The following is a 22,574-nucleotide window of genomic DNA, read 5'->3' as shown; positions in this document are numbered from 1 at the left end:
AAAAACCTAGAATGATAGATAACCCTAAACTGACATCAAAATCAGTTTGCCTGAGTAGTAAAAAGTCAAGTTAAAATTTAACAATATGAAATTATTCTTAGATTTGATTTATTACTAAAGTGCAGCTTCATTGTACTCACTTTTCTCATGTATTCATATTTTAAATTATTTTGATTAGTGATACATGCACACATAAAGCTTCTCAAGCCTATGATTCACTGGTGAATCATCCGGGACTGGGCCATCCCAAACTCAAGATAACCCTCCTTCAATAAACCTAATGTAAGTTAGTTTACAAATAGACACTTTATCTTCTTATTCATGAGTATATTCAGTGCTTACTCATTCAAGAACATATACTAAAACAATTCTATTGATGCCAATAAGGAAGTTCAGGTTTCTTCAGCTGAACTCATCTATTTGCATCTGCTTCCATAAATACACTAGCCAACATATTCAGTGCTCTGACGTGACTGTATAGCTGGTCTTAGTTGGTATTTTTCCATTAATCAAATAGCAATCTTAAAAACATTTCCAAGTGGTATTTTTTTCAGTTTTAAAGGATAAAAATATCCTTCAATGAACTAGAAGTCTGATGCAGATATAAAATAATTTCAGCAGTAGTGCAAGAGGGTAAAAAAAATAATTAATCTAACATGCTTTTTCTAAAACATTTTCTGGAACTTCAAAGGTAACTCCATCAGTGATAGTGAAAGTAATGGTGGAAAAACTAGCATAAAAGGAGCATTACAAACTACACTTAAAAAGGTTCTGGACTATGCAGTGATAAAATGCTAGAGGCAGCAAGCACAGATGGATGAAAATCTCATACTTTTGCTTTTTGCCACCCATAGTGCTAAACAGGAGACAGCACAGTGGCAGGAGACTCCAGAACGCATCTAACAAGTCGAGGTATTTGTAAAACCCAAGCACATTTTTATCTGTGCCCCAGCTGGCATAAACACTAACTTAACCTACACTGTTTGCCCAACATCTGTCTATTTATACATATAGCAGCAGTATGTGTTTCTGCAGAGTTTCATTTACCATGGCATGAACGTTATTAAAGATTCCTACAAAGAACATTGCCTACTCTCTGCATCGGTCAATCTTCCCTTCCCAAAAGCTTCAGCGGCAGACTGGTGCTGAGGACCCTCTCTGCACAGGAATCTATCCATTAAAAGAAGAAAATTCAGACAGACCAATTACTGTGTGTTCTTTGGAAAGACGGACACCTTTGAATGAAGATATGTAACACACACATTTTCTTTCAATTTGTTGTCTTCACCTATCCATCTGTTCCTTCCTATACCAGTCCACCCTCTTGCTCTTGTCTTTTGTTTTCCTTCTTCTCCCCACATCCCTACCCTGGCCCTCTCCCAAAATGACATTAGATGCAAAATCTGCATAACTGCCAGTTATCTGGAATCCTGCCAACGCTTTACACATCCTACCCCAACCATCACTAGTAAGCCAATTACAGCAATGTTAGCAATCACGGAAAATATCACTAAAGACAGTTTCTTCCCTCCTCCCAAATTCCCCACACTTTAACATGGGTGCAGCAGCCTTCTTTTAGGAATGACCAGACACTTACCTTGCACTTCTGTAGCTCACTTCTCTAAAGCAGAGTGCATTTTCGTTAACTCACTAGTGCTGTACACTCCAGCACATAGTCCATTTCAACAAATCTGCTGCTCAGCAGGTCCAAGTATGATTGCCATAAACAGCGTGCACAACTCTGTTGCCTTCAAGAGAAGGAACTGCACTAGGTAGTTCCTTTTCCATATACAGGATTATATTTACACAGATTTGCTATTGCTAGAACACCAAGTTACTCTTCGTTTTATTATTGCTTTTTTTTGCCCCCTACACAGCTGGGTCTAAATGAGTATTACAAACACAATGAGAGATCATACAAATAAAGGGAATAAGAACTTTATTTTTAGGAGAACTGAAATTAAATTATTTTAAAACATAAATTTGAGTATGTGAGGGTTTCATTTCACTTAATTCCATCCATTAACCTACTCTGCAGCCACGGACAGATATTTTATGAAGAAAGCCCTGGTTATGTTGCATCAAAGCTTACAAAGTTTATAAACTCTAGGAAGAAAGACGGTTTCAAAATAGCTGCCTAATTCCTTGTGGAAGCTCACTCCTCACCCTTCTTATAGACAACAGTGAACTTTGATGAGCTATTAAACTAATACAGAATACATTTTTCTAGGGTTTAAATAGCCAATAAATATCATCGAAGAGACTTACAGGTTAGCAGTTAGTCAAATGAATTACAAGGTAAATATTGACTTACTAACCTCATTAAGACTTGCAGGCACAAGCCACAGATGAAGTAAAGGTATTTTTCCAGCTTCACATTTTCTCCCATGTTAAATATATTGCTGAATCTACTTCAGTTTGTTTCTGTTCTGATATACTAACATACTGCTTGGTATGGAGATATTTCCGAGGCTATGTCCCAGCTTTTCCTTTTCAGGCCTCTGGCTGAGTTAATTTCATAGTAATTGATACACACAGGACATTGAAACCTGGTAGATAGAACTACAATGATGGAATAAAAGCAACAGTTCCCTTTATAAAGAAAAACTGGATACCACCAATGATTAAAATGAGTTGCATCAACTCAGGATTATTCTGCAGAGCTTTATGGAAGTGTATTTCCTCCTTCCCAGTAACTAGGACTAAAATAAATAAATAAAAACCCCTAGGTATGCACATTTTCTTGATTTGAAAATGTTTCATACTCCATATTGACTCTTGAAGAGGTGACTTTGTACTTTATTTTGGCAGATTATTTTTTTAGATAATTGAGTTCAAGACTACTTAAGCCTCACTCTGCAACCCGAATTTTTTAGAGCCGTAGTCAAGCAAAGTGTCAAATACTTATTCACGTCCTCATTTGCATCCTGGGGCTACTGTCACTTTCTCCAACTGCTGAAGGAAACAAAAAGCTGAAAACAATCAGGGGCTGCTTCTGCCCAGATTCCCTTTACTCCAATAGTATTGTTCTACCAAGGAGAGACAGAGAGAGAGAGACACAGGGGGGGGGGGGGGGGGGGGGAGGGGGTGTGGAACTGCAACAGGAACATTTCTGTCCAGATATCCACCTCTGCATTGCAGTCCCTTCCTAAAATTGTAATTTCTATGGCTAGAAAATTAGCAGTTGGCTATGGCATGTCCATGTGCAGCCAGAGAGATGAACAATTCCATATCTGTTGGGAAACCTTAAATACCATCCATTATTTTATACTTAGAAAATTAGTAAAAAATAACATTTATTAAAATGAATGAGACTCAGTCTCAGACTAAACAGCAAAACCTGATGAAATTCCATCAAGCACTGAGGTGCAAAACACGAAATTATAACGAAGACCCTGAGCTAGAGCAACAGCAAGAGCAGGTCACCAAGAAGTACCATGCACTAGAGGGCAGTCCAGACCTTCCACTGGCTGCCTGGGCTGGAACCACCACAGCTGCAGTCCCACTCAATACAAGCAAGTAACAGAACGCTCCACATTTTTAAACAACTTGTAACCACCAGACCTGAAAGCGTTTGCAAGAGCAGGAAGTGCAACTCTTATTAAAATGACACTTCTCACTACACTAATAATTTCTAATTACTTTTTTTCCACAAGAGTCCTGTTTGCATACACTACCATCTTGCACGGATTCTGTAGTTTTCCCTCCAACAAAGTTAAGTCTCAAAATACTTTTCAAAGGACGCTGTTAATTACTGTCTATTATGAGGGGAAAGTTAAGCACAGAGTAGTGATGAAACATCAAATTCAGCGACAAAATTAGACATGTCCTCCAATCTAACTAAATATCTATTACATAAATTTTATTAATGAACTAGAATAAACAATTTACTCATGTTTGTTAGTGTATAAGAAAATAAATCAGCAGTTTCAGGCAAACTGATGAGTAAAGCCAAATAGCAAAGAAAGCTCATACACAGACAGGTAAGTAGAACTATTTTCATAGGTTTATTTGAAAAATACTTACAAAAGCAAGTACGTTTGACACTAAAATAGTTAAACTTATTCTGTGTTTACATTGGTGTGATTAAGCGTGCAGCATTAACAGTCTTTTCTGTTTGAAGCATTGTTAGTTTGCCTTAAGGAAGTGGGGAAAATTCTGGTTTACTCATGAACAATGTCTCCCTGCCACTTCCTCAGCAGCAACTACAGCTGTGATCTCTGACCGAGATCTCAGCACACTGAAAACGGGTTTTGCGTTACTAACTGCCAGCCTGCCAAGTGCAGATTTACTGGAACCTGGAAGCTGGGTCAGTTTTTTTCCCCTAGGAAGGAACAGGAGAGAGGAAGGAGAGGAAAACAAAATGATTGGGTTTTTATGTTAAGAATTTACCAAAGCTACATTTCATGAAAGAGAGTCCTTAAAAATGTCCTTTTGTTAGTGGCCATCTTCCTTCAAAACATGCACATACTTCTGAACTTACCCGTAAACCAATGCCCCTGAGGCTTACCATTCCAATAGCACTTTTTTGCTAGGAGAGGCCAGGACTAGAATAGCTAAGATTCCCCATCCAGACAGCAGTTCAGTAGTGTCAGAAATGAAATACAGTGCAATTAGTTTCCACATACTGTATAGCTACATTTTAAGACAAAACTGGCACAGGTACTGATTGAAAGAGTTTGCTGTCTCCATGTAATCCATACTCTGGCAACAGCTATAGTCTGTTTACAGAGCGGCTTATTAGGGCACATGGAGTGGACAGGATCTCACCAGCCATTATTTTGCATGGTGCCAGTAGCTGCTGCTGCTCGAGCCAGCATATTTCTGTGTGCCTCTGAAGCAGAAGAAAAAGTCCCATCCATCACATGCATCGGCAGCATTCGCCTTCTGCCAGGCTGAGGGGTGTAGCTGTTCTGTCGCCAGTCTTCTTCTGGGGGCATATCAACTCTCCTTGGACCCGGGGCCTTAACGCAAGAAGGTGGCACAGGACAACCTTGAGAGGCACCGGAATCACATGGTATTCTTAAAGTGCTGTAGTCTGTGCTGGCTGGTAGCCTGCAACCAATGGCATAAGACTCACACATTTGACGTTGTGAAGGCTGCTGGAGGAAACTCTTGCCTGGCTGGCCAGTGTGTTTCCCCCAGAGTGTTGTTCGTTTATCTGGTAATGTGCCTGTTTGCCTGGCAGCGTAGCTTGTGTTCAGCCAATGGCCAGAGACACTTGATGCTCCACCTCCTAAATGTGGATTAACAAGAGGCTTTTGCCCCTGGGAGAGGGTGCCTTTGGGTGCGCAAGGGAGACTTCCATAGCTCAGTGCCACACCTGGGTAGTCTTCACCTTGGAAAGCTTCACCCCTGTCAGGCACAACCAAAAGTTTCTGGATGATGTTCTTCTGATCTCCTGGGGAAAAAAAAAAAAAAGGTTTCCTTAGTGACATTCTTTGTTTCATCCTCTCGGATCTTTCAGTTGCGGCCAACAGATGACAGAAGAAAAATGAAATCGCTAGTACATCCAGTTACTGGTTGACATGCAATTCTGAGTAAAAACTAGCTGTACCCTTTCTAGCACTCACTTTCCTCACTGCATTTCTTCCTTATCTTACCACAGCTGCTGTCACAGATTTCAGATTTCTTTAATAGCCTTTGTGTCATCAAGGAGGAGCCCAACAAAATATTTCAAGGCTGGCAGATCAAACTGGTTTTGATGGCTGTCACAGAGAAAAAAATTCTCATGCAGGAATTAGTTATTTCTATTGGCACAATTATGTGTATGAATGTGCTGGAATGAGTAACTTGCGGAAGTACTCTAATACATGACAACAAGGTGGTGGGTCTTACTGCTACTTTCACACTAAAGAAAATACCTCACAAAAATGTGAATATGATTTTATATAAAGTCATCATAGTGTTTCCATAAAGATTATTCCCTTTCATTATATCCACTTAGCACAGAATCACAGAACAATTCAAAAGGGAAGAGAAGAAGCAGCTGATTTGTCCTTCCAGATTTCTGGAGGAATTCAGACAGATGGTGAAACATCACTATGAAAGACAAGATCTGAAGAGTTGTATTTCAGCAATATTTCTGATCACGAAGGAGGATGAAAAGTCCTGTGATTACCTGACGGTTTACGTGCCTTGCCCACCATGCTGGGCATCAGTACATCATGGGGTAGGTGCTGCACCTGGTTTGGGTTGTGCTGGGGATCAAAGGGAAACACAGGAGGATCATGGGGGAAAGGAAGGGAAGTGGAGCTGGAAGAACGGTGGCTGGTGTCCACTGGCATTTTCCTCGTATTTGGTGCTTCCTTTTATAAAATGAGAAAGGAGAAGAAAACAACATAAAATGATGAGTAAACACAGAGCTGGGTTGAATCAACCAAAGATGGCATTGATCCAAGGGAAGGGATGAGTCATCGGAACAAAAACATGCATCTGTATATGAAATACAAATAAAAACTGCATCAATCCAGGAAGGCTCTTACTGCAGCAGTGGGCTACTTAGGAGGATCATTTGACTGGAAATATACTAAGGAGAAAAAGCCAAAACAAACACAAACCACTCACAGAGGTTTGGTTCACAAACTGAATCCACAGAACGATGGCAGGCCAGTCAGCATTGGAAGTGCCATGCTACACAAGCCATGAAATAAAGAAGGGTATTGCTGAACCTTCCTCCCAATTTTCTAGCAGGCTTTACTGAAAGCTCTGATTCCAGACTATAAACAGATTTACCTGTTGCAGCTGAAGTATTTACCAGTGCTGTACCATTTCCCTCTATTAGGAGGTACCTACCCCAAAGCAGGGATGGCTGAATGGCACAATAACAAACCATCACAGACTTGAGCCCAGTGACTAACTTGAAGAGTGGTGACAGCCAGCCATCCTATCAGCTGCTTCTGTTGTGGGGATAAAAACCTTCAGCAGAGAGAGGGGTCTTGGACAGCTATAGGTTTTTAATTGCTTCTGCCAGCACCTCCAGGTATGCATTAAAGCCCTCAACTAAAGCACGCTGAAGAGTAAACATTCAGAAGTTGACATATTCTTAGCTTATGGTACACAGCAGAAAGATAGAATCAGACCAACCAGTCTAAATAACTGATTTTGCAACTGAGACTCTCTACATTTATTACGCAGTTGGTTTCAAATCAAAACTTAAGCACAGTTCGCAAAAAAATTCAATCCAAGCCAAACCTTCACATTTTATCTGGCTATGTTACTAAACACCAACAATAATCTGTTACTGTTTTCCTCACTGGCAGTTTTAACTTGCACCTAAAACTACTTAGCAGAGATAACAAAGGAAAAATCAATCTCCCTATTTTTAGTTACTTCCTGTACGTAACTGGCTGCATTTTATGTACTAGGTCTTGAATTGTCTCCCCTTTATACTTACTTTTACTCTCTAAAAATGCTACTTGCTGAATATACCCACAAAAGAGCAGAAACTTTCACATGGTTAGTAGTGTCTTTTTAAAATTATAGGTGTATTAGAAGCTTTCTTGAAAATACTCTAAGTCAACTGAAAAAAATGTTTATACTGGGTATCTTTGTGTACTGTCAAGTAATATTAGCTCACATGCTTACCAGCTGCAGCAGGTACTACTCTGCAATGACTCCTGAAGAAGAGGGCTTTGTTACTTAAATAAAACCTCATTCTTCTTCCAAAAAGAGAAGAAAAATTCACAAAGATAAGTTTTCATCATGGCTTATTATTCAGTTGTCTGCTGTCTTGTTAACTACTAAATGCAGACAGAGAAATAGCAACCCTACACACAGATGAAGGCTCTTTGGAAAGCTGCACATCATTGTACTTACAAAACTGTGAGAAGAGACTAAGGTCTCTTCTCTGTTTGAGATGACTGTCCCACTGAGACTGCGAGCAATGCGACGGAAATTCTCTGCACTGTACATTTCCTCTTCTTCTGGTTCCCTGCTATGTTCTCTGGTGTATGTGACCTGCAGACAATATCACACATTTCAGAAAAGGCTCTCCATAGAGTCAATTTTGTATAATAATGTAGGGAAGAGATCAATATAAATTTAACAGACTATACTTCAATACAACTCCATGACCTTTTCTTTTTTGAAATCCTTCATTCAGGTACTACCTTGAAAACTTAAAGCAAATGGGTCTGTTCGGATTTGGTGATTAAAAATATTATTCCTTACAGTCTTTCTTTCTTTAGTAAATATATACTGATTGATTTGTCTAAGTGAGATTCATTCTTTTATAAATATCTAAAGCCAGGACAAATGAGATTCATCTCTACCGAGATGAATCTACCTAAAGGACTGACTGCTACTACAGGCATCACTGCCCCTGGAGAGATAATCATGCCTGCAGCTGACAGCCATCCTATGATAAAGTACTACAGTCTTCTCATAACCAAAAAAAATCTAGGATTATTTAATGAGTGCTGGAAGCTTGTTAATCTTACGTTAGCAAGGGAAATGTTTATTCCTTCTTTTCCTCTGTTCTATATAAGCAAGACCATTTAAGCTCCCTTTAATGAATATGGAAGTACTATAGGAAATGGCATTTCCTCTTGAAAATACTTGTATGTTTTCACGTACAAGCACTGATGTAACTGCCAGTTATTTAAACAGTTCCTCCCCAGAAAAAAAAAAAGAAAAAGCATCTTCTCCCACTCTGAGGTGACCAACTACTAACTGTGGCAAATATCAAATTATCCCCCACTTTCAAAATATGTAGTGACACAGTAAAAAAAAAAAAGTCTGTGCCCCTGCAAGTGGTAACATCAAGAATCAGTTATCATAAGTCATGATGCAAGGCAGTTCATGTCAATATATTCAAAGAGACTAGATCTTAAAGTTTTCAGGGATATGTTCCTGAAAGTCAAAATTTAGATAATTCGATTGCATACAAGCTTCAGGTAGCATGACTCATTCATTTTTTAGCTAATTAATCATGAGCTAGACTGCACTTAAAATTCTCTCTAACATTAGTATCAATGACCCCAGGACCTTTTCGTAACATATTCCACTTCTCCCATTGTAAATTCTTTCACTTGCCCAGGCTAAGCCCTTCCCCCCTCTAGCACATCTTAAGAAACAACACGTCACCTTGGAGACAGAAGAGACAGCGGATCCACACAGACTGCGCTCGATCTCTGCTGTTGGGGTTTTCGAGAGACCCATGCCAGCTGTAGCATGCAGCTTCCTCATATTCAGGTTCGCAGAGACTGGGAAGGAAAATGCTATGGTTAAATTAAATGCTTCACTGCCCATTATGGCATGCTTCTGACCACCTTAGGTCCAACTCCAGCAAAGACAGACAGACTATACACACAGAACGAGAAGTCACCAGAGATCCTTTGAACATTAATACATAAGCTAACTCCCAGCATTTCAAGGGGAGACAGTCTATCAGGACAGTCGTGCCTGCTTCACTTGCCCTTTTGCAGGCTTCTGGGGAGCAGTTAATTGAACTATTTAAGAGTTAAATGATTTAACTGCACAACAGCATTTGTTTGATACAGAGGCGAGATCGTTTAGGGGGCCTAAAGGGACAGAAAATCAGCTACCAGGAGCAAGTTACCTAAACTTACTTGGGATAAACAAGACTCATCAGCTTTAAGTTCCCCACAAATTCACCTTCTTGTTCCCACCCAATGCTACAGTTTGTCAGCCATTTGTTGTGCTGGTTAAATAGATAAAAGTGTTCTTTTTAACTAGGATTGCTACAGTTACATCACTTCAGTGCAATCCCCACCAACCAGCTACAATCCTAAAATTTCGCATGGAACAGACAGGCAGATCAATGCCCTAATAAAAATGGTCACAAGGAATCTCTCTATAAAGGAAGAAAGGCGATGTGCTGGTAATGACACATTTTCTGCATTGAGGTAGCATTTGGAGGATCAGGTCTTTGTTTAAATCTCTGTTGTAAAGCTCCAGTATAGAAACAAGAGGCATTTTCACCACGATTCTGAACGCAAAGGCCTGACAAAACCAGTTGATATGGGGCAGAAAGCTTAAACAGCATTTGCAAATGAATAGGTAATTCAAGTTAAAAGTGAGAAAGAGCTGTCCTAGACCCACTCGGATGATTTCCATCTAGTTCATCACAGTAGATGCACTGCTTCAAACTTTTTGTCTTTATACAGAATTTCCAGAACTTAGGAAGAATCATCTGAAAGTCACAGCAAACCAGAAGTGAAGATCTCAAACACAAACTTCACTTTAGAAGAATATCCATATCTCATATCCCTCATATATGTAGTGGGAAAATAGGCAAGAAAAGTGTCAGCGTAAGAAACAGGGCATTTGATGATACAGCTCTGAAGCTCCAGCTAACACTAAAGCAACCAGGCTTTATCCTGTTTGATTTCCAGAAAAAGCTTCCAAAATCGGTAAGCTAAGTAGGAACATGTAAGACCTTCTGATTCAAGCCCATGTAAGAGTGTATCTGCAAGGTTGTGAGGTCAGATCTTGCCTAACTCTGAAAGAAAACCAAAAGGACAACAAATGGGAAATGGCCACCTTCAGATGTGTCACCTGGTCTGCCACTGAACTGCAAGACAAGAGAGTTTCATAGAAAACTCAGGCTGTCGAATAAAAACCTGTTCAAGAGTTTACTGCAGTATTCACTCTGGTCCCAGCCAGTCTTGGTTTGTCAGGAACGATGAAGGCTCCACCTCCACGGGCACAGGGCAGGGGAAAACCTGTCTTGTGTATGTATTGCAATATATATAATTCATCTATCTATCTATCTCACTTCAGTACCCATCAAGTTTCAGGCTGCTTTGTATTTAACCAGGAAATTCATAGCTCTAATGCTATGACATGGATTATACAGAAATTTGCTTCACTTGTGCTAAGCAGAGCATCAAGGTTGCCCTGTCTCAGGCAGGAGACTAGATCAGCTTAAGTGGAACTGGATTGCTGTCATCAGACTCTAATTGACTTTCCAGCAACAGCTGGATGTTCTCACCAACAGCAACAGTATCTGTTCCGTTTTCTTTCAGCACCAACTAATCCACAAGGTCTCAAGGATCTTAGTGCAGATGGTGTGTCCCCAGTGCTGCTTTCACAAGTAATTTTCCAGAACTTAAAGCAGGTAGTCCTTAGCAAAACACAAGTTTAACTCTCATAGATCTGGAAACGCTTTTAAAAGTTATTCCCCTCAACCAGGTACAGGCTAAATTCTCCAATACAATACAATCAGTTAAAATTCACAAATGTGGAGAACATTAACTTCAGGCATAGAAACAGTTTAATAAATTCCAGAGGTGATGTAGGACTTTGAAACATCAAAATTCAGCAGCCTGACCCAAAGCAGCTAGCTCCTTACTTGAAAACAGGATTATTTCTATGCTCCTCTTAACAGATGTTGCTCTCCATTTGCCAAGATCAACAGCTACTCTGCAGCCTCCCCAGGCAGTGCTATCACACTGCTTCTCTACCTATATAGTTCAAATGTTTTCAGAGTCCACAACCCGAATCTTTCTGCATCTATGCACAAGTTCATGCCCTAAATGAAATCAAAACTAAATCATGCCCAAAACTAAATCAACTGGAAAACATACCTTCACCTATATTGGAGTACACAGGCAGGTCAACCAAGAAAAACAGCTGCATCATTCTTACCTGATTGGTCAAATGGATACCTAGCACTGTCCTGTCTTCCCAAGAAAGGCCTAGTGGCCTGAGATGCCTGCAGACTAGTCTGATAGAGGGATTCCAGTTCTGAGAGCTCCTGTTCTGTGTCTTGATTCCACTGTGGATGCAGACGTACTGGGATCCTGCTCAAGTCATCTCCAACTGCTCTCTGATCAGAAAGGGGTGGACTCCTCCCAGGTACAGGAAGCCATTCAGTATTCTTATTAGCCTTCTGAGCACTGTAATACCTAGTAACATTATCCACCCAACAGTCCACAGGCATAGAGGCAACCATGCTACTAGTAGCTCCATCATCCACCTGTTTCATTCCTCCATCATGACAGTGCCTTTCCAGGTAGGGCGCAGAGTCTGCTATATTCTGTCCACCTCTTCTACACAGCTCTTCACTGTGAAAACAAATACTCTTAGAAGCAACATGCTGGGCACTAAAACCCTCCAAAGAAACTACCCCATCCCTAATATCCACAGTTGAGCATAATTTTTCAGAAGACTGGTTTTTGTTCTCTTGGTTTTGATGGATTAGCTGTCTGTAACCAGAGGATGAAGGGTTGATGAAAGAATTTTGTGTTAATTTTGGAGACTTCTCATCCTGACACACTGCAGCAATCCAGCCTTTTTCATGAGTACCTTTTCTCTGGGAGACTGCATGCATTTTCTGAAACTGCTCTGCCAAGGAGCGAACATGTCCCTTTGTACTAAAAGCCTCAGATTTGCAACCTTCTGTTGTGCCATATTCATCCTGTGACGGTAATAAAATCTCATGGCTGTTTGCTCTGGAGGACTTATTTGTTTTCTGCAAAGGATCCAAGGAGCACTGCCGTGTAGGGGATGAAGCTGCAGGGGTCACTGCATGATAGGCCCCTAAATGATCAATGCTGGGCCGCACTGGAGAGCTTGCAAGTTTGGAACAAGGACTGTGCTGGCTGTCCTTTTCAGGAGATGCTGCTTGTGGTGGATGTGGACAGGGAAACAGTGTAGGCAAAGACCCAGAGTTTACTGTGTTAGCCTTGGATTTGTACTGAGGTGTGAGAATAGGCGTTATGGTATGAACCTCTTCTAACTTGCTGCTACTGCAGCATTCCCTATAGTCTTTTGGCCCTGTGGCTGTGGTGTCAGCAAATTCCACGCTATGGTGGGCATCATTCTCAGTTCTTGCAGACCTCTCTGCCAACCCTTGCCTATAGGGAAAAGAGGGAACTTGGTCATGAAAATCAGCAGAAGCAGACTGGAAGTTTGGAGAGATCCTGTTGGATGGATTGCTTTCAGAAGGGGGCAAGGAGGAAGACTCTGGATATAATGATGAGTGCAATTCATGGCAGGAAGCAGGTGGGTGGAAGAAAGAACTGGACCCAAATTCCACTTCTTTGTTGGGTTCCAGTGGTACTTCCTGGCTCAGCAGTACTTGGAGCGGGCCAGTCTGTTCACTAAAACACACAGAAGGGTAAATGATTAGCAGTAGTCATTGCTATGGTTATCCCTAGGGTACAGAACTTGCACTAGGTGACATATACCTCAACACACTTTTCTTTGCTAACTGTATACTGATAAAGACCTTGCATTAATTCAGTAGATACATACATGTTAATTCTTTGCTTCTAACCCTCATTTCCTACTACAACTGATCTACTGAATCAATTTCCTATTTTTAAGACTGTTTTGCTACAGTTAGGCTCCATGTAAAGTATTCTTGTACAGCACCCTAGGCACTTTAACCAGCAGACTGAGCATAAGAGTAGGGATAACTGTAAGAATAGTAAAAATAGCATTTATATAAAATAAAACAACTGTTTCCAACATTAACATCTTAGGTATTTTTGAAAATACTTCATACACATTCATGATCTGAACATGAACTGACAATAGTTCCATAAGGTCCTGTCTCCAGGAAACTTCATGAAGAATGACTTGACAAATGGAAGGAACAGGTTGAAATTTCTCTCACATCATCTTTGTATTCTGATCTTTGAGATATTTATCCCATACATTAAATAAAGTTCAAGCTAAATATATAACTATTATTTCATAATGATTTGTATTCTAAGTATACTTCTAAAAAATACTTTTTATTAGTTTATGTACCAGCGCAAGACAATTATATCCTTGGGTCATACATGTCCTTGGCATCTTTCTGCATTTAGTTAGCAGTTTAATATGCAGACAGAAAAAACAGTACCAAGTCCATGTGCCTCTGAGAAAATGACAGGCTACAAACAGCTCCAACAGAGAACTTAAGGAAACCGTAACATCGTTGCTTTGTTTCCTCCTTGAGATGCACAGAATGAAAGTTATCATGAAGATCTAGTTGATATGTGTAGCAGAATGACCTTGTCTGTGAGCAATCGCCAAAGCTTTGCACTGCCTACAATGTTATTTATATCAAAGCAAGAGTAAAGAACTCTGTCTATGAATAAATTCTTTTCATTGGCTACAATATTAACTTTTGGTTGGATATAACCTTTTGCAAAAGTAATGTTCTTTTCACAGAGCAGCAGTGAGCAAGTTCGGCATTAATAAAATTAGTTTAGAAAGTTCCTTTCTTTCATTTTCTTAGAATCTGCCAAAATGCATAGTTGGGGCTCTGCATTTCTCCTGTAAAAGAGGATATAATGGACCCCTGACTGACAAAAAGATCAGCCCTCATTACATATAATTCAGCTACTGCAGGAAAAGAAAAGAACATTATGAACTATAGCCTGGCAGGTGTGCAAATTAACTGAGTTTTAGTATATAGCTGTATATGGCATTTTAAAAAAAGGAAAAGAAAAAGGATTCTCATCTGAGATTTCATCTAAGCTTCTGATAATACAACATGTAAGAAAGGGGAGAGGGAAGAAAAGTAACAGTTCAAGAAACAGCCTCGAAATTAGATAGGGATGGTCTAGTGCTAGGAGGGAATGGCATGGGAAGAAAGAAGGACTAAGCTGCATGCTAGAGGGTAGGAAGAAAGGATCAGTTACAGCAGAGAGTTAATTATGCTACAGTGAAAATCAGTATGGAAGAAAGAATCATGAAGAGAACTGAAGAGGCTGCTAAGCCAGGCTACAGGATGATGGGAAGCACAGAAAGAAAATGGAGAATGATACAGCATCAGGGAGTAGTCAAGGTGACAGGATCAGGATCCAGATCCAAGAGTTGGTGGTGTACCAGTGCACCACTAGAGAAGTGGACCAGAAAGAAAAGATCAGTGTACTTGACACTTTTTAAACTACAGAGCACTAACACACACTGGTTGCTGTTCCCAACATAAAAGCAATTACAGCAAGATTTTTACTGTAGTACACTCTTTTACTGAGTCCTGAAACTGCTCCTGATTATACACAGTTGCACATTTTATCCTAAAACACACCCCCTTTTTAGCCAGGTTATTGTCTATTGTATTCTTTCCCTTGGTGCATAAAACATCGATGCTTCTAGGCACTGACTGCTACAATTCTCTGTCACAGATGACATTTTGAACACGTGCACATTGAACTATTCTATAAAGACTGGGGGGGTGGGGGAAGAGTAGTTGACTGTCTTGTAATAGGATTTAACCCAAAGAAAAAGGAATAGAGGATTTGGACTATCCAGGGGAATATATATAGTTTGATACTTCTTTCCAGACTGCACTGCTCATAGGTGCAGCTCAGGTCTGGGTCTAGGTGATATACTTGGACTACCTTGTAGACTGGGCCATGGTGCCGCCCTGTGGTGGGTGGCACGTTGGAGGCGGCAGCGGCTGCGATGGCTGTTGGTGCTGCATGCGATCCTGGAGGCTCCGGGCTTTTCGGATACTGATTTGCAGCTTCTTATCGACTAGGGCTCTGCTGTGAGTGCTAGCGCTGGCATCATGCATGGCAAGTCTTAGTTTAGCTAAAATGCAAAAGAAAACATAGCAGAAAACAAACAGAAAAAAGGAATAAAATTGAAAAAGAAAAAAAAAGAAAAGAGATGCTGCAAGAACATAAAACATGGACCATGCAAATACTGCCACAAAAGAGTTCACAAGGATGCTATTGTTTCCATTAATGCACAGTCAGCTTAGCCAGGTGTCCAAACACATTAATTGAAACTAAACCAAAATAAAGTTTAAAAAAAAAATTATCCATGTTTTAGCCCAACTTGTCATCCCCTTCACACAGGCTCTTTCCAACCCTACCATACTGATGCTTCATTCTGTCATCTACCCTTCTCCTGTATCCTCCAAACCTGGGACTCCCTTTATGTCCTGGAATACCCAGCTGGGATTTGAGATAGACCATATACCTTGCTGGAATGGAAGCTAATAGAGCTATCACAACAGCGGTATGCTATGCCCCTTATTCTGCAGTCCATAAGAGCCAATTTCTAAATGCAAATGCACAAGAGCTACCCGCTCTGTGTGCAGCCATTCTATGCAGACAGAGGGGAGCATGGGGTGAGACAGCCAGCCAGTCATAATGGAAAAAGCCTGAAAATAAAATGAAATCACATAGCACACATTCTCCAAGGTCACAATGCATTTAAGCACTTTAATGTCCTAATGCTTTCTTCTTCATGAAAGGCAGGTACAGCATAGCTCATTTCTGTTAATCCAGAGAACTCAAGAGTGGGCTACCATTTTCTTCCTATGCTACACCCTCCATGAGAAACAGGGGAGCTTAATGCCCTTTGTAATTTGGCCTGAGGATGGGGAAAAATTGTTAATCGAGGACCGAGTGGCGGGGGGGGGTTACCTACTAGATGCTTGCTGAAACGCATCATTTAGCACCAAAAAGGGCACATCGGCACCCCAGTGCTGTTACTGCCATAGCGCTGGAGAGAACAACAAAAATGGACGTAAACATGAAAAAAACAGAGATGAAGAGGAATAGGACTAAAACCCCCAAAAGGGAATGCTTGTAAAGATTCTGTCTCCCTGCATGTTCCTAAAGACCAGCTAGATCCCCACATTGCTACCTGACCATTTAACATGATCCAATGTTTCAGACTTTTTTGTATGTTATTAGTAAACTGTCAAAAGCGCGATAGCTCAGGCAGTTAGAGTTACTTACATATAGCTTCGTTACAGAGAGCCAAAGCTGCAGCACAATCCCCCTTCTGCTCCTGATTCAGCGACTCTTCAAAGACTGAGTCTGCCTCCTGCATCGACTTCTCAAAGCCATCACTCCTCCCTGCAATGGGCAGCACCCTTCATTTTGGTTTCATTCAGTGCAGAACCTTCATTTTCCCTCATCCCACTTGTGATTGCCAAATTCTTCCACATATGGAGTCTCCCAGAAGCTGCACAATATCCCAGACCGCACCACCTAACCTTCCCTAAGCAGAAGTACAACTTGAGCACCCCAATATGCTTGACATCCACACGGTAAAAAAATATGAATCTGACTTTTTCCCTCAAGTTTCGTTTGAGAGTGTTGTACTGGCTTATTATATTATTTTCAACAGTCTAAATCAGTACAAAAGATGGTATAGACAGATCGGAGTCAGTTCAGGTGACTTTTGTCAAGTAGGAATTAATCTAAATTTAGAATTAAATCTAAACCAAAACATCAGTAAAAGAAATATAGCAGGTCAGGGCTTTCCTTGTACGTTAAGTCCCCTGCCAAAAATCACCTGTCTCTTCTTCAGATATCCAATTACTTCCATACAAAATGGAAACAAACTGAACAACTGAGATGTCTGGGGAACAAAACTCAGACTTCAGTGCGAGTGTAAATGCCTGCACAAAATACTTCTACAAACATGTCTTCAGTTCATACACTCAGCTGCTGAAACAAACATGGAATATGAAAACCCAACGGTCTTGCACCTTTAGGAAGAAAAACACAGGTGTAAGATGCTGAGAAAAAAGGGACAATTGTCAAGAATTCTTTTTGCAACAATTTAGAAAACAGAGTTGGAGAAGAGAAGGATAAATCATCCTTAAGACACAAAAGAGAAAGATGAAACACTGTGTCCTGGCACCAGAACACCCAGTTCTGAGAGAAGGAAACACCCAAGCAATCTGGTGTCGCCTATAGGCATTATGCAAGTTATGCACTAAAATGTACACATTCAAATGAGGCAAGGGAAAACAGAAAATAAAACTTGACTTTTTGTTCTGGGGGGGTGGGGTGGTTAATAGAATGTCTCTGTCATTGTGGTAGAGAACATGAATATCTTTATCAGCTAGCAATAAATGACGTTTTCTCAACTTGCATAACATATGCTATGACCTGGCCTGCTCCCCAACACCCTTGTGCACAGATGCAAACACGAACTCTCTTATACCATAAGACTCTCTTATACCATAAACCCCAAAGAACTTGCATGAAAATCAAATACTGCAGAGAGAAGTGAGAGTTGTTAGAGCAGCGAGTTAATCAAGCAGCACGTTCAGTTTCAAAAATCAAGGCTACTGAGGCTTGTAACCAAGGCCAGTATACTAAAGTTAGCTTTCTTTGCATTAATTTAGCAGTTTACTTGAGGGGAAATGAGTCACAAGTGTTCTGGAGTTCTGCGTACAAGCAAGCCTTCCAGGCAGTCAAGCAGTCTGTTAATGTTAAGCTATTACATCTCTGACTGGGGTGGGGAAAGACTTAAAATGAATAAACAAAAACTTTCCCAGATCTCAAGTCAATGCCTGTAAACTCCTCAAACACTCTACTGAAGTTTTTTTTGATTAAGCATTATTCTGCTTTACTCTCTTTTTAAGAAGGAAAAGCTAAGCAATTTTTCTTCTACCAGCTAATAAAACAAGACATCAAAGAAGGGCAATGTCTTCGAGAATATGTTATTTTCTTTCGGGCAGCAGAAGCAGAGAAGACAACATCCTCATGCTCAACAATAGAGGTTTACTTTTCAATTTTTACACCATTAGCATTTGTGTTACAAAAGTAAACACTAACATTAATGAAAAAAGATAACCATCTACTGTGGTACATCAGAATTTTTCACCTGGTTACTGGCAGGTCACAGCAGGACTGTAAAGGATAACTATGTGGCTCACTGATGGTCAGCAAAAATTATAAAAACATTCCCACAGTCAGACATTCTCATAGAGATCATATTTTTCAGCTGCCATTGGCACAGTGATATTCTGGCTGCTGAGCAGCTGGCATGGCTGTAGGCTGCAGAGCACTGGCTGTACTGTGCCTAGAGCTGGCACTGCTGTGGGGTGCCCCTCTCCTTCCTCTCTGTCCTGTCACAGCGAACCAGCACCTCAACTCTTATCTACAACAGGTTTGAGCAAGTAGCATGGGGATGCCAGGAGGCCTGGCAACAGAGGAGGCCACAGTAGGTTTGCCCCAATCACGCATGCATTTCTGTGAGCAGAGCCTAGGTGTTCACTACACCTTCCTTGACTCTGCTGACCCACCAATGATCCTCCAGTTAAATGCTCTACCAGGCCTCAGGCTTCACTCTCGACTGGGTCAGTACACTTCATCCTACCTTCTCCCTGACTCCCCTTACTGGCTAGTGCAGATTTTAGGGCTAAAACAAAGGCACTACACTTGAACCCTGTCACCAAGTTCCCTCTGCTGCAGCCCCATCCTTCCAATTAAATCTCTTCTGCTGCCACACCCTGCCAGAAACATGAGGAGTCATGGAAAAGACAATCAAACTTAGTATTTGGCTTTTAAAATTGTTTTTTTAATTCTTTTTCCTTGGAAAAGATATGCAAGCTAAACCCAGCTCAGCTTTTCAATTAGATCCAGCTTAAGCCTGCCACAGTACTTGTTCCCACGCCTGTGCTGCGGCTGCACAGCTAGGCAGGGAGAAGGAGCAGAAAGTACAAGGGCAGGAACAAGCAGAATTGCTTAGGGCAGTGATGCTACCAGAAACAATCAGAAACAAAACAATGGTCTAAATGAACGAGCTATGCTGCAAGTGGACCTGAGATATCTGAAAGGTACAAACAGCCCTGCACATTCCAAGATGTTGGTTGAAGCCTTATAGCTAGATCTAGATAACAATACTAGTAATAGTGCATACCACCATAAAAATGGAAAGGTTCAAATATATTAAAAACATCTCTGCATTATTTTGTTGTCTCATTTAAGAAGGAATTTGGTCAAAATACCAAACAGTTTTTTCATAACTTACAGGTTTGAAATTGATGGTCTTTCACTAACTGAAGGTACAAAATTGTAATGGAGGGGGAGAGAAAGAGAGAGAGACAGACTTACAATAGGAAATTAAGTTCAAAGGTTCAAAAATCTTCAGCACTATAATCTTGCAAAATACACTGCATTCAAAAAGTTACCCTGATTCTGCAGTTCATCTAGATCCATGAACCTGCTGGGACGGGGATTAAAGCCCATTGCTGCCTCCATTTCCTTTTCTCTTTTTCTGCGTAGTTCTTGTTCACGCGCTCTCCTTGCCACCTCCTCTTGCAGTTCATCCAGTTCACTCTTTAAAGGGACAAACATCTCCCCACCTTCCAAAAAAAAAAAAAAAAAAAGACCTTTTTTGATAGTAAAATCTCTTAAAGTATCCCTTAAAAGACAAAGAAATATTAATGGAGAATACAATTAGAAAATAACAGACTGACCAAGCAAAGACCACAGAGTTTCAGATCACAAATTTTGCTTTGTTAGATTTTTCTTTTAAAACCCTGACCAAGCCATTTGGTTTCCAGTTGCCTTCTCTGTGTCAGTGACTGGCAGAAATGCTGCAGTATTGCTTCAACCTTCCCTGCAGCACAGACCATCCCTGGATTCAATGACCCAAGAAACAGCAAACGGAACACAGAGAATCATTGGAAGAGATAACCCTAAGCTGATGCTGAAATCTTGAGGCTTCTTATTGTGCTTACAATTTGTAAATAATGTTATGTCAAATTAGCCAGATCATTAGCTTTTGTAAGTAAAATGGATTCCAACTAAGAGGCTTTTCATCTAACTGCATAAGCAGATGAAAATGGGAGAAAATAAAGCATATCAATATCCCAGTCAGCACAGCAGAAATCAATCAGTCATCATTCTCACTTCAGCTATGACCTGTATTCAAAAAATGTCTCCCCTCCTCCCTTTCCCTTCCCCAGACATTTTCTGGAATAAAGTATTTCCTCAGAACAATACATAATCAGAATGCATATCTGCAGAAAAGCTCAGCCTTAGCCCAAACATCTTGTAAATATCCATTCTCATTTCTGACAATTTTGAATTTTGTATAGCATTATGAACTTGTTTTCAGGACTCATCAATCCTACTAAGTTATTATGAGTTATGCTTGGGAAGGTATTTTCCACTGATGGCAGAATACTGAGTTATGGGAAAGAATAGGAAAAATAGCTTTACTTTATCAGTTAAGTCAATACTTAAAGATGCCGGAGCAATATGATCAAAGGAATATTCCAACAAAGTTTTTTGCAACCCTCTTTGGTAAATCTTACAAGTTACATCTTGTAAAACTGTGTTATGTTCCTCGATGTTTCTTTTCCCTTTTCTCATAATTTAACTGTGAAGATAAACATCCAGAAAGTAAAGAACAACTCCAATACAATTTACCTTGCAAAACCACTGCTACTGAGGAAGTGTATCTTACCATTTCCAATGGCGTGTGGGCTGTTTGCCCAGCTCCCAACTGATGAACTAGACTCCACTTCCAAGATGCTGCTACTGTGAGACTTTGGGATGTTACGCCAGGCAGGAATGAATCCACCTGCTCGCTTTATAGGAACGTCCCTCCAAGAAAAGAGTAATTATAGTTCACCATTTTACTAATCTCTCCAGGAGAAATGATATTTACATTTTAATTAAAAAAAAAAAAAAGTCTACCATAAGAAAATCTTGGGAGAAACCGGGAAAGAGAAAGTTAACAAGGGGGAGGACAATAATTCTATTCTCCTCCGTAAGAGTATGCAACGCATATTAAAACTGGTCTGAGAGCTGTTCTCAACAGATTCTTACAGCTGAAAATCTATTATTCTGGCCATAAACACTCTCAGTTTGTAATTGCCTGAAGCTCCCGAAGCAAAGGAGAGAAACACATTGTGCTGCCTATTTCTTTTTGCATATAAACATTGCAAGTGTCTTGCAAGACTTCAATGAACCTCTCAAACTGAAAATGTCAAAGATTTCTATACAAGACTATTGATTTCTCATCTTGTACAAGGCTTCTATCAAGAAAGGGTTTAACTGAAACAAAAAGGTCTATGAGCTGTTCAAAGGACAAGCAAGAAGTTTGATATTTTAGTTGAGTTTTCAAATCATGGACTAAAGGTACGACTACTTCAGATGCATCATTTCAGTCAACGTTTCTCATTCAACTGAACCCCATTTCTCTTCCTATGAACTAGCAGTAAGCTATCAATATACTGACAAGAAACGGAATCAAACTCACTCAGATTCCTGTTTCCCTTCTATTTCTTCCCTGCCCCAATAAACGTGTATTACAAGCTAGGAATGCCATTTTGCATTTTAAAAAAATGTTCTACACCATTATGTAACTACAAAAAAGAAATCAAGACTTCAATCACTCCAAAAATGAAGTTTGTTGAGATCTACCTGTGGGTGCTTGAGCTTTCAGACAAGGGCATGTCCAGACTGACTGGGCTGTTGCTATTGCGTTCACTGCTTTCATAGCCAGACTCCATCCTTTGTATTAGGTGAGGATGTTGATCCACCACATGATGCTGGGTGCCCCGACTTAGCACGCCACGCTTGTATCTGACATTTGACTGGCTTGACCTTGTTTCTTGAACAGCATGTTCCTTCACCTCATTCTCAATAAGCTCTTTACCTGTCAAGACAAAGAATACAGTCTGGTAGAAGATCCAAGCTTCAATACCAGCAAATCATCCATACATATGTTAGCTTCTCAACCATCCTTAAACCAGAAGCGCTGCCTTTAATTTAAACTAGCAATATTAAGCAGAAAAAAACCCAAAACTTTTACAGCATTCCTAGTAGTATTAAGCAATAATATATCCAACATATTTATGTTTTAATCTCTCCCCTTTAGTACAACTTACCATATGCCCT

The 22,574-nt window shown here is 40.3% G+C and overlaps 1 protein-coding gene across 13 annotated transcripts in view; it reads right to left on the bottom strand.

Annotated features, from left to right (window-relative positions):
• USP54 (ubiquitin specific peptidase 54) overlaps positions 1-22,574 on the bottom strand; it is a 121,174-nt gene that overhangs the window by 2,511 nt on the left and 96,089 nt on the right. For 7 of the 13 annotated variants that reach the window (XM_068397610.1, XM_068397613.1, XM_068397612.1 and 4 more), the window contains 10 exons: positions 22,098-22,332; positions 21,136-21,275; positions 19,853-20,026; positions 16,659-16,778; positions 15,306-15,498; positions 11,614-13,070; positions 9,088-9,206; positions 7,819-7,959; positions 6,122-6,308; positions 4,771-5,401 (listed from right to left, as the gene is read on the bottom strand). In XM_068397610.1, the coding sequence (XP_068253711.1) occupies positions 4,771-5,401; positions 6,122-6,308; positions 7,819-7,959; positions 9,088-9,206; positions 11,614-13,070; positions 15,306-15,498; positions 16,659-16,778; positions 19,853-20,026; positions 21,136-21,275; positions 22,098-22,332 (3,397 nt within the window). Of the gene's footprint in view, positions 1-4,483; positions 5,402-6,121; positions 6,309-7,818; positions 7,960-9,087; positions 9,207-11,613; positions 13,071-15,305; positions 15,499-16,658; positions 16,779-19,852; positions 20,027-21,135; positions 21,276-22,097; positions 22,333-22,574 lie in introns of those variants that run through there. The other 6 variants (XR_011047912.1, XR_011047911.1, XM_068397615.1 and 3 more) reach the window with 6 other exon arrangements.

Source organism: Nyctibius grandis, chromosome 4, assembly GCF_013368605.1.
Source record: "Nyctibius grandis isolate bNycGra1 chromosome 4, bNycGra1.pri, whole genome shotgun sequence".
NCBI lineage: Eukaryota > Metazoa > Chordata > Aves > Nyctibiiformes > Nyctibiidae > Nyctibius > Nyctibius grandis.
This window is presented reverse-complemented; position numbering and strand designations above follow the sequence as displayed.